The 15,540-nt window shown below is 43.0% G+C and overlaps 1 protein-coding gene across 3 annotated transcripts in view; it reads right to left on the bottom strand.

Moving 5' to 3' along the window:
- SRPK2 (SRSF protein kinase 2) overlaps positions 1 to 15,540 on the bottom strand; it is a 129,334-nt gene that overhangs the window by 3,835 nt on the left and 109,959 nt on the right. The window contains exons 12-16 of one of the 3 annotated variants that reach the window (XM_058021884.1): positions 15,218 to 15,318; positions 15,013 to 15,120; positions 5,136 to 5,205; positions 4,330 to 4,422; positions 3,801 to 3,893 (exon numbers count right to left, since the gene is read on the bottom strand). In XM_058021884.1, the coding sequence (XP_057877867.1) occupies positions 3,801 to 3,893; positions 4,330 to 4,422; positions 5,136 to 5,205; positions 15,013 to 15,120; positions 15,218 to 15,318 (465 nt within the window). The remainder of the gene's footprint in view (positions 1 to 3,800; positions 3,894 to 4,329; positions 4,423 to 5,135; positions 5,206 to 15,012; positions 15,121 to 15,217; positions 15,319 to 15,540) is intronic. The other 2 variants (XM_058021881.1, XM_058021883.1) reach the window with 2 other exon arrangements.

The raw sequence follows: 15,540 nt of genomic DNA, 5'->3' as shown, positions 1-15,540 counted from the left end.
GCAACCCTGAAACTTGACTGCTGAAAATCTTACCTTTTGGAAGGTTTCCAAAAGAGTGCATTGGTGACTGCTTACAAGAACAGGTAGTAAATTATGTAAAAGGAATGCATGAAGTCAAATTACTGCCCAAAAGTGACGGAAAAATGACTTGGTATTGACTGCAAGCAAAAAACTACTAGGAAAAAAAAATCATGTCCATGGTTTCTCCAGCTCCCAGCATTCACTGCAAGGCTCAGCTGTACCAAACAAGGCTCAGCTCGGAGGGAGGGTGGGTGTGTGCTCCCATCCAGCACTGTCATCGTCTTTGCACTCACATTTTGTCATTTCCAGCATCTCTCCCCTCTCAGATCTAAGGTAAGGTTGCACAATGAGGCTCCTGTGCCACTGTGGAAGGAGAGTTCTGCTGTTTGAGTACTCCTCACTGTGTGACTGCCCATGCTATGCCCAGCACAATACTCAGCAGTTTTTCTGCTAAGGAATGAACTCTTTTAGCACTGTGGCTGAAGTTTTTCACAAGAAATTCCATGAAGATTGCAAAAGCCCTTAAGAAGACAGGATTCAGTAAAAAGTATCTGTGTGGGGGCCACGCTTAAACTAGTGCTTCACTTTTCAGTAAGGATCATGATGCTAACTATGGAAACAAAATAGGCTAAGTAAAAAGAAAATCAACACCACTTAAGTGGACAAAGTCTTAGAAATAATTTTCATGTGGGTCCTTCTCATTTTCATCCAAAGCATGAGAAGAGCACAGGAAATGGAGGTGCCTGCCAACTCATATTTTCACCTAGCTCAAGATGTTTGTACCACATAGCTGGAGGAGAGCAAGGCTGTGCCTGTATTTAAGGGAGAAATTTAAAAAGCACAAGCCCCACCAGTCTGACACCATCTGTATTCAGGGCATCAGCATGCATTTTCAGAGAAGTGCTAAAAATGTAATACTGAGAGCTTCCTCAGAGAAGCTCTTTATTTGGATTTCTGATAGTGAAGCACACAGGAGATAATCTGCAGAGGACAACAGAGTTGTCAGAGCTGTAAAACTCCTGTTGCCAAAGCAGAGGCAGCAATGATCCCTCTGAAAAAAGGAAATGTTAAGCCAGAAGGAAATTACTAAAAAAAATTTCTGAAGGACCAGGGGAGAAAAATGCTATTTAAAGCTGTCTCTGCTGACCGTAACACGGAAAAAACCAGAGCTAGTCTGTAAAATTTGTCAAAGACACATTTAAGATGTGTCACCAGGCAAGAGGAGGATGGATCATTGAACAGTGAGACATGGATGATGTGAAGAACTGGGGAAGCAGCAATGGGATTTAATCTGCTGCTACACATCTGTGACATGATCCTGAGAACCAATTCCAGGGCTGGTGGAGCAGTGGTGGAAGTGAGGAGCATGGGGGGAGCCCTCCTCCCCTCCAGGACATCACACTGAGTGCTTCTCATGGCTCAGCTTCCAAAGCAAAGCCAGCCCAGGCCAGCACCTTGCACAGGTTTAGCTCACAAGGAAACAGCACCAGCAAATACCAGAAGAAATATAGAAGGGAACATGGTCTAGGAATAACAAAAAGATTTTACATTTTAATGCCAAAACATATTAATAATTCTTACAGTCAAAACAGCTTCCATGAAGACACTGAAGAAGTGGACTCCCTGGAGTCTTTTACTGGGCTCAGTCAAGATGAGACTCTATAAAAATATGTGAGCATTTGTGTCACAGTATAAGAAGCAACTTAAAAATGCTTTTCCTCTTTTAAATGCATCCTCCTATTAGAATGTCTAAAACTGCTTCAGGCAATTACTGAGAAAGGACTTGATCCTCCAAACTCTAAGTTACTAGCACCTTTCTTTTTGTGCCTGGGACTTCAGTAGCACAACTCAGATGTTTACAGCACCTCTCTGAGGTCACACTTGCTCATGAACAGGAGCAAAACTCAAACTAATTTTCACCCAAAACTGATGTTTTCAAAACAGGAGCTCAAAGCAAGATTTCTAAGCCCACCCTCAGACCACAGTGAGAAATTCTCCAAGAGCCCCAGGCCTGTACCATGAGGCTTCTTATCCCTAGTGCTCAAGCCACAAGAAGTTGAGTACAGAATGCAGCAGCCTGCTGGCCAACTCTGCACCTCCCTCTCACACCCTGCCAGCTTGGTTTGTTACTCCTTTGCCTTGCATTTGGGATCCTCTGGTTTAAGCAGAAACAGGTGGGATCCAGTCTACTTAATCTTCCACAGCAAACTTGCACCTTTATGTTGTGTGGTTGGTGATCCAAGCCTTTAATCCTGCCTTAAGTCCCACCCTGAGGATGCAAGAGGCAGCCCCAGTGCCTCTGAGCAGTGTCACTGATGTTCAGGCCCAGAGGACAACACTGACACTCTGCAGCTGAAGATGCTCATGAAGCACCAGGGCCTCTCCACATCACAGGAATTTTACAAACTGCCCTCTCCTGTGCCCTGCCCACACTGCAGCTACTGAGTAACTGCTGGGTCACTTTACAGTTCTGCCACATCACTAGAAAATGCCAACCTGTCTGCTGTAAGGTGAAAAATAGGAATGTGAGATACATTCCAGCAGCTGCAATCCCTGACTGGAGGTGCTGCAGGGAATCTCCTGCCCAGCTCTTACTGCTTGACACATTTCCAGACCCATGGGCCTGACTTTGCACACCTCAGTTACCAGGAGACGTTTGAAGCCCTCTGACACAGGCCCCCTTCTCTGCCCCCCGAGGCAGCTCCTGAAGCTCAGCACTGCCTGCTGGGCAGGGAAACACTTGTTTAAATCCACCCTCTGCAAATTCCACTGCCTTTCCCCCAGCTCTTACACGGTGAGTGCTGGCAAACAGCAGCTCTGCCTTCAGCTCATCCACTGACTTTCTGATTACATAAACCTCACTCCACACTCAGAAGCCCCATCAGCCTCCCCCAAAGGGCAGCTGCTCCCTCTGAGATCACCACTGCTGCTCTGCACTGCAATGCCATTGGCAGCCTCCTTAAGGACACAGAGGCACAGGGAGGCAGTCCCTGCTGCAGCAGGAGCATCCAGCACAGAGCAGGAGGGAGGGCATGGGAGGCTGAATCACTGACTGTGTTCAGCCTCACAACCCTGAGCTCCAGAGCCGCCAGCTCAGCCCCCGGACACCAACACCTCCCTGGGCAGCCCTGGGCAGGGCAATCCCCAGCTCTGCCAGCAGCAAAGTGCCCTCCCAGCTGTGCTGACAGCCCAGGATGCTGCTGGCAGAGCCTGCCCCTCCACACAGCACAGGCTGTCTCACGGCTGAGGGGATGGAACACACCTGGGGCATCACCACATCCCCCACGAGTCAAACCCTGCCCTCAAGAGCAGCCTGGGCCAATTCCATCTGCCCTGCCTGCTCCCTCCCTGGGTGTGACAGCAGCTCAGTGCCCACTGCCCAGGTATTCCCTTCCTGCCTCTCTCATCCCTTACCAGCAGCACCTGCTGCACCACTAGCTGGGATCCAAAGCTGCTGGCTTGGAGATGATTCTTCACCACGCCACAAGCCATGCATCACTTGAGTCCTCACACTTACAGGAACATTAGACAACAGATTCACACAGACACTTGTTAACATCCACACTTTGCTGAGTACATCCCCAAATGAATTTGAAATGAAATTCTGAAATGAACACCTCCAACTGGGGCTTTTCCCAGAAAGCCAAGTTTACATCACAGATCTTCTTTAGTAAGTGCTCTCCATTTAAATGGATCTATTTCTTCAGTACCAATAAATGAACATATTCTCCTTTTGGATAGTATTATGCTTTAAATTAGTGTTGCATAAATACCGTTACCTTTTTTGGTGAAAAACTCCTTGGAATATTTCCCCAACATAGCGTATTTTCGAGGGATTTTTCCCAGCAGTTCAATGATCAATGCTATGTGGTCTGCATTGGAGAACATTGCCAGCAAAACAGAAACATACAACAGTTTAATCAGTACATTGCATGCACACACTAACACTGGCCCGGTACAGACAGAAATAGATTGATCCTGGTAAAAAACACATGAGCACACTGCTCACTCAGTGGCTACTTTGGAAGGATGCTTTCAGCAAAACTTCCTTCTCAAAACAATGAGTGGCAGCTGCCACAAACAAATTCCGCCATGTAATTTAAAATGTACCAATAGTTATTTTTCAGAACATTTGGGTAAAAAAAAAAAAAATAAAAATTCAGAGATTTGTGGGAATTTTGCTTTTCAAAATAGAAAATTTTGTTGTGTGATTTCAGGAAATGCTCCTTGCTGGGACATGATGCAACCAGCCCCAGCAATTCCACTTCTGTCTGCGTCACGGCACCTTTCAAAAAGAAGAGGTACTACCTCTGCGATTGAAGAATTCCCGAGAATATTTTCCAGATAGAGCAAAGTGCCTTGGGATATTGCCTAGCAGCTCTATGATGTGTGCTATGTGGTCTATGAGGGAGAGAAAAAAAGGATACGGGAGTGGAAGGGGCAGGGAAAGGATGGGATAAAAAAGAAGAGGAAAGAAACTGGAATTAGTAAAAAATCAGAAATAGTTTCAAATCAACAATGTTTGCAGCAAATCCATGCAGAGGTTTCCAGGATCAGCAGAGCTCTGGCATCATTAGTAGCATTTAGGAACAATGAATGATGCCCACATTACCACTGCAAAGAGCATTTACAAGCAAACAAGCATGAAAATGGACAGGTATACAGATGGAAGCAGGAGTTAACTCTGATTTTAAAAAAAAATAATTAGTAATTGCCTAATACAAATAAAAATACACAATGTAAACATTATTCCAGTGTCACTCTTTTAAAGAGACTAATAGAATAAAGTTCAAATTTGTCGTTTCTTTTCTAAACTAAAATGTTGTTATTTTCAATCAGGTTTCCACACATATGCAATCTTACAAGAAGGGTAGTTTAATTCCTTCAGGCAGTTGTTAAGTAGATGAATATCTGCAGAAGGCAGTTTTTGCCCACCCACTGCTAGTGGTGGCACTTAAAACTAAAAAGAAAAAAAATCATATTTATACTCTGAAAACAACGTTTATGAACAGTTCTACTCAAATACAAAAACGCCACTGTAAGCTCACTGGAAATTTAAGAGAAGGTGTATGAAAATATGAAGAAACTCTTACAATACCTCAAAAGAGTCATACCTTCATCCCTGGAATAGTCTTCCCCAGAGTGTGGCTCAAACAAGTAATCTCCAGTCGCCAGCTCAAACGCCTACAACGCAACAGACACAGTCAGGGGCTGCAGGAATAACGCCTTCCATCGAGAGGTGTCAGCACAACATCACAGCTCCCTCACAACCACAGGATCCACACTCAGCTCCAGCCTGAGACTGAGCTGAGACTCAGGAGCAGCCACTTACCTGGGGACATCACTCCTGCACAGCAGCAGCAGCAGCAGCACAAACCCAGGCTCTGCACAGAGCCCCACAGCCAGCCCCGTGTCCAGCCCCACATCCAGCCCTCTGTGGGGCTTGGGATGAAGGAAGGAATCACACACAGGGCTGGAGTGCAGCCCTGGCAGGTGGGATGGAGGCAGGAATCACACACAGGGCTGGAGTGCAGCCCCTGCAGGTGGGATGGAGGCAGGAATCACACACAGGGCTGGAGTGCAGCCCTTGCAGGTGGGATGGAGGCAGGAATCACACACAGGGCTGGAGTGCAGCCCTTGCAGGTGGGATGGAGGCAGGAATCACACTCAGGGCTGGAGTGCAGGCCTGGCAGGTGGGATGGAGGCAGGAATCACACACAGGGATGGAGTGCAGCCCCTGCAGGTGGGATGGAGGCAGGAATCACACTCAGGGCTGGAGTGCCACCCTGGGAGCCCTGGCAGTGCTGCCACGCTCAGAGCAGCTCCCCAGGGTCTGGCAGTGCTGCTCTGAGCCAGCCTTAAACACAGCCTCACCCACTTGTGTGCAGTGTGGCGGTTGTGTCAGCCACCTGAACACATCAGGCATTTCAAAATATAATAATATATATAAATAATACAATATGATATATATAATAAAAGCTACACATGTATCTGACGGGTATTTACCTATCAGATTGCACGCTGGAGGCTGAATTAAAGAAGTCTGAATCACAAATAATATCCATTTATGACTATAACTAATCACTTGAAATTAGCCAACAAAAAAATCCATTCATGTCTATAATTAATCACTTGAATTAGCTTCTTGGATTACTCTAAATCTGAAAGAGTTTTTTTAAACACTTCAATGGTGGGAGTAAATGGCAAGATAGATACTGATGAGGAATCCAGCACAGACACCAGGACATCAGATCCCCTCAGAGCAGGTAGGGATGCTAGCCCTGTGGTAGGTGAGGGTAAAATTGACTTTCTCTGTATGGGTGTAATGAACATGAAAAGCTGCAAAGCTCTGAAGCACCTATGAGAGTCCATACTTGTGTCCAGACGTGGATTCATCTGATCTAATTTGTTAAACTAGTCTCTTTCAGCTCTGGCTCACCAATTGCCCAAGCAGCCACAGGAATCTAATTCCTTCCAGGTGGTTTAAACATCAAACTATTTTCCGTGTCCAAGACATGGGAAAACAACCGATCCAGAAAAGCATTCCAAAAATCAGGCAGAGCTTCCGAGCACAATTCCAGGATGGGATTCCACTCCATTAGAACATTTACTACCAAATACTTGTCTCCTGAAAATAGGCACTTTTCTGTTCCAATTTACAAACTGGAGTTGTTAAATCACCTGTAAATTTAGCCTATTTATGAGCATTTGGCTTCTTCAAGCTGTGAACTGCAGTGTCATCCAAGTGGGCTACAGCCAACATAACTCACTGCAATCACACATGGCAGCCAAGAAAACAGGAACACCCCTTGTTGACATTTCTGCTGATCCTATGAACAGGCCTTTCACTTCTAAAGTTACTACCACTAATAAACAGTCATTCACTACTTTTCTTATTCCACTCTTAGCTCAGGATTGACAGTTTGCATTGTACAGCTGAAAACAATTGGAATGGTTTCATAAAATATCAGGTTTCTAAACTGAAATAAATGTTAAGAGCAGCCAGAAGTGATCACTGGGATAGATCTCTGAACACACCACAGAGAACACTGTTATTCTCCTGAGGTGAGACACAGAAGACCCAAGTGTGCTCTCTGTATCTCATGGCAATAAATTTATTCATAGGGAGAGCTGGAGCAGCTTTCCCAGGAGAGCACACACCAGTGGGGCTGATTCCCAAGGACATTGAGGAACTCCCTGCTATTCCACACAGATCCCTGGAGAAGAATGGAAATGCAGCTGAATTTAGCCACAAGGGCAGACTACACAAGAATATAGTTTCTGTCCATAAAATGAAGTATTAATAGCTTGATATGTCTGTGTGGGACTAAAAAGATTAAACTGAAAAACTGTGAAAACTGTTTCAGATGCACACAAGGACAGCCCAGAGGCAGGTGCTGTGGTGTTTGCAATGATGGTTCTTAGCATCCATGGAAGACAATGTCTCACAGGTTCATCTGTGGCAACCTCGGAGTAGTTCCCAGCTACTTTCAGGACAGACTAGCTACACTGGGCAAGATAAATGAAATTTGTCCTCATATAAGAAAGAATAAAACCAGACCAAGGTTTTTGTCATAAAGAATCTGTGCTAGAGATAAATTAGTGCTAGAGATATAGAGATTAGTGCTATCTGTGCTAAACACATTTATAAACGTGTTTATAACACGTAAATAGCTGTAATAAACACATAAATAGCTATAAGAAGGACAATCCCATCTCTGGATTGTATCAGTTTTTCTGCTCTTTAAAGCACTCTCCAAAGGGGTGGTGCCCTGGAAAGCCCAGGCTGGGATGGAGTGGGAGCCACGGAAGAGCCACAGCTCTGGCTGCTCTGGGCATCCCCAGCACTCACCCACACCTGACACCCACCTGCAGGCACAGAGAACCCCCAGACCCCACAAGGGAGGTCACTGACACTCTGTGATGACACAGGGAGACCCCAAGGGCAGCACAGTGACCACGGGTCTGCTCTGCCCAGCCCTGCCCAGTCTGGGCCCCCAGTGTGACAGTGACCCTGTGCAATGGGGAGAGGTCAGGGAGGAGCTGAGGCACTGCAGGGGCCGAGCAGAGCAGGCAGGAGGAGAGGCTGGCAGGGCTGGGTCTGCTCAGGGGGGAGAAGGGATTTAATTGCTGCACTCCAATGCCTGAAGGCAACAAGTTCAACTCTCCCCAGTGAAGAGACAACACAGGCAGCAAGATGGGAAACTGCAATCAAACATGAGGGAAAAAATTCTTTGGTGAGACTGCCTGAGTACTGGGACAGGCTGCTCAGAAGGGCTGTGGAAATGCCATTGTTATAGGTACATCCTGAGGTATGTACCCCTCACCTGGACATGGCACTGAGTGACCTCATCTAGCTTTGACAACAACCCTTGTTCAAGAAGGAGATCACTTTAAACCTAAATTTGTCTATAATTTCTGTGATGGTGTTCACAGGGGTTCTTGGATGAGGGAAGAGATGAGGATATGGCTCCAGGCTTCAGAAGGCTTGATTTATTATTTTATGATATATATTACATTAAAACTATACTAAAAGAAGAAAGGGATTTCATCAGAAGGCTAGCTAAGAATAGAAAGGAATGATAACAAAAGCTTCTGTCTCAGACAGAGTCTGAGCCAGGTGTGATTGGCCATGAATTAGAAACAACCACATGAGACCAATCCCAGATGCACCTGTTGCATTCCACAGCAGCAGATAATCAATGTTTACATTTTGTTCCTGAGGCCTCTCAGCTTCTCAGGAGGAAAAATCCTAAGGAAAGGATTTTCCATATAGGATGTCTGTGACAAATTTCCAGGATGCTACAAATACAGACTAACTATATTTACTTATTTTCCCTTTGAAAGTAATAAGTTCTAAAAACAAGTTTCTTGACAGAAATTCCAACTCTAAAATACCATGATTTTTTAACTTAATGTTGACATTTACCTCAAGACAAGTCACCATTTCATTTCTTATATGGAGATAAAAAATTAGCTACATCACACTCAACATATGGCACAGAAGCCCAAGGCAACATCCATCTTTACTGAGTGTTCTGGCAATTTCTATTTACCACTTTCCTAAGGTTCTCACAGAAAACCAGTCTAGACTGCTTTTCTCCATCTGCAGATGGTGAACCTTTCACAGAAATGGTTACACTGCTGTTTTATAGGCTCTGAAGAGGCTCTATGTATGTGAACCTAGCACAGCACAGACCTGCTGCCATCACTACATAATGGAGCCATATCTAAACACACAATTGGAAATAGCTACAATTTCACTGTGTGACAGCTGTGCACTCAATCTGCTGATTGAAAAATGGATGCATGCCTAGGGAAAGCTCTCTGGGAGAGGACTGGAAGAACAATTCACTTGGACTGCATCAGCCTCCCTGAATTGAAGCCCCAGCTGAAAAAGAACAACAAGCTATAGGCCAGAATTATTATTTTGACAGATGAGATGCAGCTCTTGGCCAGAGCTTCTCCTGAAATGAACCCAGCTGAAATGAAGAGATGTGAATGTGAAGACTGTAACTGCTTTAAAAGCAGGCTTGGTTTTAAGAGCACTGTTCCACAGGTCGGTGGGAGCACAGAAAGAAGATCAGAAAGCTTTCTGAGATACACACACCAACTGATAGCTTGTTCTCCCATGGACATCTCACCCTGAAGAGCCAGGCAATGGAAGAGTATGAAAGGCATTTTGCATGGTTAGTGCTTGTAAGGAAGGCCAAATATACAAACCAGAGACTTGCATGGGATGCTTGGAAAGGAAACAAGGTCATTTTATTTGCTGTACTCCAATCTTGGAATCATGCATGCTGAGTGGCTGTTTTGGAAAGTCAGCTCCTCTGGGAAATCATTTTCTTTTGAGTGTTTCAGGTTGTCCACCCACCACCTTCAGGAAGGTGCACAGCGAGTAATAACAGCATTCTGTACTGGATGTGCCTACTGAAAAATACGTGCATAGCAACTTCAGCTTCTTCTCCCCTCGAAACCACATTTCTGATTTTCAATTTTCCTCAAAATACTGCTTCTGTGCAGACTGAAGCTTGTCATCACACCTTTGGTATGTGCCACTCACACATACTGACATGATGATACTCATGATCCCATGGAGACATGATCATTTCTTCCCTGCTTACAACAGTGAAGAGTAGTTAAGGACAGCTCCCTCTCCACTCCACACTGGAGAACAGCACACAAAGAAATAAACTGGGGGCACAAGCCTGTAAGGCACCCACAAGCACTGACATGTAGGTTTAATTTTAACATAACCTAGGAGAGCCTGTTCATTCTCCATTCAGTTCCTCTGAGTTCTCTCACACAAACAGAAAAGGCCATGAATAAACCCCAGTGCTGTAAACTTGCCTTGTAGTAGCACATCCTTTGTTTTGAAAGCTCTTTGTCTGTCCCCTCTCCATCACACCTTGCAGTGTTTTCTTTCATCATCTGTCTTCTCTTTGGGTAGATAAAATACCAAGTACAATTTTCACCTTCTCTGACTTCCTGCTGATCTATGGCTGTCATCTGTTTGCTAGGTCTTATTACAAAGAGAGGATATTGCAGGAATCACAACCCTCCACCAAAAACACCTCAGAAAAGTGTTAAAAACTTAAAAAGCTATGTTCATGAACCAGCCTGTGACACAGTCACCTCTTGCCAGCAGCTCAAACCAAAGGTAATGAGCAAAAGTCAGATGATGAGATTCATCACTTCAGGTGCTTTTCCTGTCCCCAGTCCAAGGAGATTGGAACAAGGAAAAGCAGGGGAATGATGGTGCTTGCAGTCATTTCCAGAAGCAATACAAAAGGATGCTGTCTGCCAGTACTAGCTCCCTTATCTTGCCAGGATTTCTTGGCAGCAGCAGTGGAGTACTGTGTTCTGTGTTTTCTGGGATTTAGGAAATGCTAAATCACTCAGAGTCTGTTCAGTTGCTGCTCTAAAGAAAGCAACCCGCTCAATACTGTTAATGTGGAAATTCAAACCAATACAACTAAATCATCAAGGATGTTTTCAATCCTGTCAAAGGTACTGCTGCCTCCAAATCCATTCCCTTTTTTTGGGTGAAAATGAGAGATGCACCTCCCTGCTGGCAGAATTTAATTAGGGCTTAGTACAGGAAGGGAACATCTTCCAGAATTTAGTAAATGTGGAGAGATTCCCAGTGCGTAGCTCTCCATGAGAGCAGCTCTCAGTTCCACATAAACAGTCCACAATGTTAAAAGAAAAATAAAAGGGTACTGTACAATTTCCTTAACTAAACTTAAGTGGGTCCAGCAAATGACAGCAACCATCATTCCAACCAAGATCACCAAAGTCTAGAGACAAAATATAAGTTACACTTTGTGGAATTCTTTGCCAAGCACTGAGCAAGCAAACAACTCCACTGAGGTCAGGAAAAGCCCACTGACATACAACCTCTTTCACAGCACTTCATGCATGCTCTGCACTGATTATAAGCCTCCAAAGATCTGCATCATCCTCTTTCTTCCCATCCTTAATTTTTTCCTGAGCAACTCTGCGACTCAGATCACCTGAGCAGAGGACTGGTACTGGTCTGAGGATATTCACACTCATCCTTTAAACCTGATTAAGAGAAGTTTGGGGCACAAGAACTGGGCCATGCCAAACCATCTAAAATCAGAAGATTCAGCTCACAGGCTGCTGGCTTACAATGCTACTTATTCACTGACATAACACCAAAGAAACAGCACTGCAATATTATTAGCCCTGAGTTATCTTGCCCTCTTTTGCTGTTTGGGTAGAGCCCTTACATGGCTCTGATTACAAACACTCCCAGCACAGGTAACCCTGACCAGAAACTGGCTAGTCCCATACTAAAATCAATACAAATAAAACAGGACTTTTCCTTCCTGGAAGCTGCATCAAAGCCATCACACTCCTGGCTAGACAAAGTCATCCCAAACTAAGTGAGGCCAGGTAAGGAATGCTCTCTATTCAGACACAATGTACCATGTCCCAGAAGATTCATAATGGAATATTCTGGAAGTTGCTGTGCACACAGAACACAGATGCTTTGCATGCTCAGGGCCTGATTATCAGAGGTCTTGTTTCAAAACTTCACCTTCATCCTTATTATTAAAGACTGTGTAAAATGCACTGGCAACTGGTATGATGGAAAAACACATTCTACTGCTGCTGAGATAAAACACAATCTTCTGTGCTTAACACACTTCATGCCATAAATACAAGCCAATACAAGAACCAGCAGCTGGGCCACTGATGGTCAGTGCTACCCTCAGTGAGCAAGATCATTTCATTAGCAAGGAAAATGGAGATTAGGCTCAAATGGAGATCTATAAAGTACAAGACCAAGTTAAGACCCCAGGTGAATCCTGGTACCAAACATTCCAAGTCATCCTTCATATAATCCAGGATACATATAGATTTGTGAGTTTTATATACACATAAATCTATAACACAGAAACCCTACGAACACTAAGTTCCAAGAAATGCCCTTTTTTGGCCATTTTTTAAATGGAGATGTGAGCTAGAGTATCTGACAGTAGTGGACACAAAATACATGGAGAAAATCTACTTTGCCAGTTAAGCAGTGTTCATGTGTGCTTGGTGCTGTCACATTAGGTAAAGTATGGATGGATGGAAACTTGCCAAGGAAAAGTAATGGCAATACTGCTGGACCACTCATTTTGCACAGTACTGCTTCCAAAATGCCCTTAATGACTCAGGACTTGTACTAGCAGAGTTGCCTCTGCTCTCCTTTGGGAGTCCTGGACATCAAGGCTAACAGGGTATCTGAGCTGTATTTTGGCTGAAAATAAGCACCACCTGCTCCAGCAGACAATCCCTTTGAAAACACAGTAAACATGGAACAGAGTGAATTAAATATGAAACAAGAGCAAGATAATCTAGAAGGGCATTTTCTGAATCAAATCTAGGTACAACAAGGAAACCAACCTTGAGAAAGCAAGTAGAGGCATTAAAACACTTTGGCACTTCACAGTCCTTGACTGCCTTAGGGATTGGAGAGGTTCACATCATAATTTCCAAAGACAGCCTAAATAAATTTGGGAGTTTGCAGTTCCACATCAGGAATGCTTTCCTGGCTGTTAATCTCTATTACAAGTCCTCTGCAGGAAGAGGTATTAAGGCCTCCAAGGCAATCCCTACCTCAGAGCTGTTTTCCATCTGATACAGGATCAGCATCCCCAATGCTCTGACCCATTTTCTCAGCCACACAGCAATGCAAACACTTTCTAGGGGCTTTTAAATGATGATTTTTTTTCTGTGAGCTTGAGAGGCTGCTCTCTATTTTTTACACAACTACACCATGATGACAATTATATTCAACAATTGTATGTAAGTGCTGTAATGTTGTAAAATTTCTACTGCATTTCTTAAGGGCAAAAACCTAAAGACTCTGACAGAAGACAGAATTACAGCACTTCTGCCTCAAATGCTTTACTATCTGCAAGGCTTACATAACAAAAAAAAGCAGAACTACATTTTTCTCTTTAAAATAATGAAATTTCATACATAATTGTGAATCTGAGTTAAGGTACCTCCAGTGGCAGTGATGCTTTAGGCCTTTTTCTTTCCCTGAGTTTGAAGAAAGCAGGAACACTTACATAACACAGAGGAGAAGTTGTAATAGGCTGGGAAACCCCAATATTGCAAGAATATTACATTCCTTAGATGTAATATTGCTATTTAGTACCCCTCTATCTTTAAATACAGTTCTAGGCAGACCTCAGCCTGCTTTATGTGCCTTTAGCTCCAAGACTAAAAGACTTTATAGGACTATAAAATTAGCAGTGACAGGTACAACTTAAAGATGAATGCAGGGTGTCCAATAAAATACAAGATTATCAAGTTCAACTGAGGTTTACAAAATACTAGGTAAAAGAAAAAAGTCTCTATAATGACTTTGTAGTTAGCTAAGAGAAGAATAACTTAAGGAATTAAAGAACAAACTGTGGAATATTTTATATGCTTTGTTTCCAATGTAATAGAAAAACTTTCCATTTTGTAAATTTTGGAAATGGATGGGTTTGCTGTGTACTAAAGAAAAAGCTAGTATTAAACTCCAGAGCAGACATACTTTAATTTCACTTATGGGTTAGCTAGTTCCAACACATGGCTTGCTGAACTTCTAATATCTGTGGGATTTTATGTTCCTTTCAATCCTCCTCCTCCTCTCCCTCCGAGCTGTGTAATTCTTCTCATCACCCACACATGCAAACTGTGTCTAGTATTTGATCTTCTCCTCCTCCTCCTCCTCACACACTTACTCTTATCAGACATGTATTTGTAAAATATAAAGATTTTATTAAGATTTTACTTTTAAAATAGGCAAAGGTATTTCTAAATTTGTTTTTTTGGATATACATACTATCTTAAATGAGAGGATGCAGCTTGTTCATCCTCAATGAGATATTAGGGTGTTTCAGAAAGTTGCATGATCAAGTTTTCACTTTTTCTGTTCTATAAAGACTCTTAAAAAGCTGTAATTTCAGTTGTGTTAAAACTAATTCCACAGAATGTTACCACATATTTTATGCCAATAAACTGAATTCCTACTCTTGAAAGTTTAGAACCAAGCCTAATCCAATCCATGTTTTCACTGCACTTGGCACCAATTTAAAGTATTTCCCTATTTTTGCTAAATCACAGCTAACAGTAGCCCAGGTTCTAAGATTGCAATGAAACAAAAAGTTGTACTTTTTTAGTTACATTTTGTCATTCAGAATAGACACATTTTTTCTCTAAACTTGCATGTTTCTGGTTACAAGTTTAAAATCATCACATGAAAATTAGATGTGCTCTCCAAAATATTTCCTTTTGATTAAGAAGGCTTGAGAAATTGAAAGAAAGGGAATAAATCATCAGCAGCTATCTGATACAGCACCATTTATGATAATGCATTTGTGTCAAAACATCAAAAACATCCCCGTCAGGCTTCCTCACTAAATAAACAACTGTTTTAGGAGCTTTACTCTTGTAAAAGACACATTGCATTGTTCTTACCATACATGCTGTACTCCAGATATCAGCAGGTGTACTGTAACCTGCTCCTATTAAAACCTCTATGGATCTGTACTGTCTTGTCTGGATGTCTTCTGTGAAGTGTTTGTGCTAAAATAGAAAGAACCACATTAATGGGGAAAAAAAGCACTATAAAAAAAGACCTGTTCTAAATAGTGAACAGCTAAAATGATGTAGTTCCACTTACCACCCAGCAGGCATTCCCCAGGTCAGCAATTTTAACTCTAATTTTATCTGCATTCCTTGGGTCCAGGGGATTCACCAGTAAGTCAGCAGCACGAGTTTTTGCTAACACAAGCAAAATGCAGAACAGTTAGAATGTTAAGCCCACTATTCATTATCTCTGAGCAGTTTTGCCTTGACACTTTGTTCAGTGTTGTCATACACTGAATACATGAAAATAATTTGCTGAATGTTACAAGAAATTTAAGCAACATAAACAGGATTTCTTCCCCTGATTTCTAAATATCCTTATACATTTCAAGTGCAAATTTTTTGCATTTTTTAGCT

This window comes from Melospiza georgiana, chromosome 4, assembly GCF_028018845.1.
Source record: "Melospiza georgiana isolate bMelGeo1 chromosome 4, bMelGeo1.pri, whole genome shotgun sequence".
Classification (NCBI taxonomy): Eukaryota; Metazoa; Chordata; class Aves; order Passeriformes; family Passerellidae; genus Melospiza; species Melospiza georgiana.
This window is presented reverse-complemented; position numbering and strand designations above follow the sequence as displayed.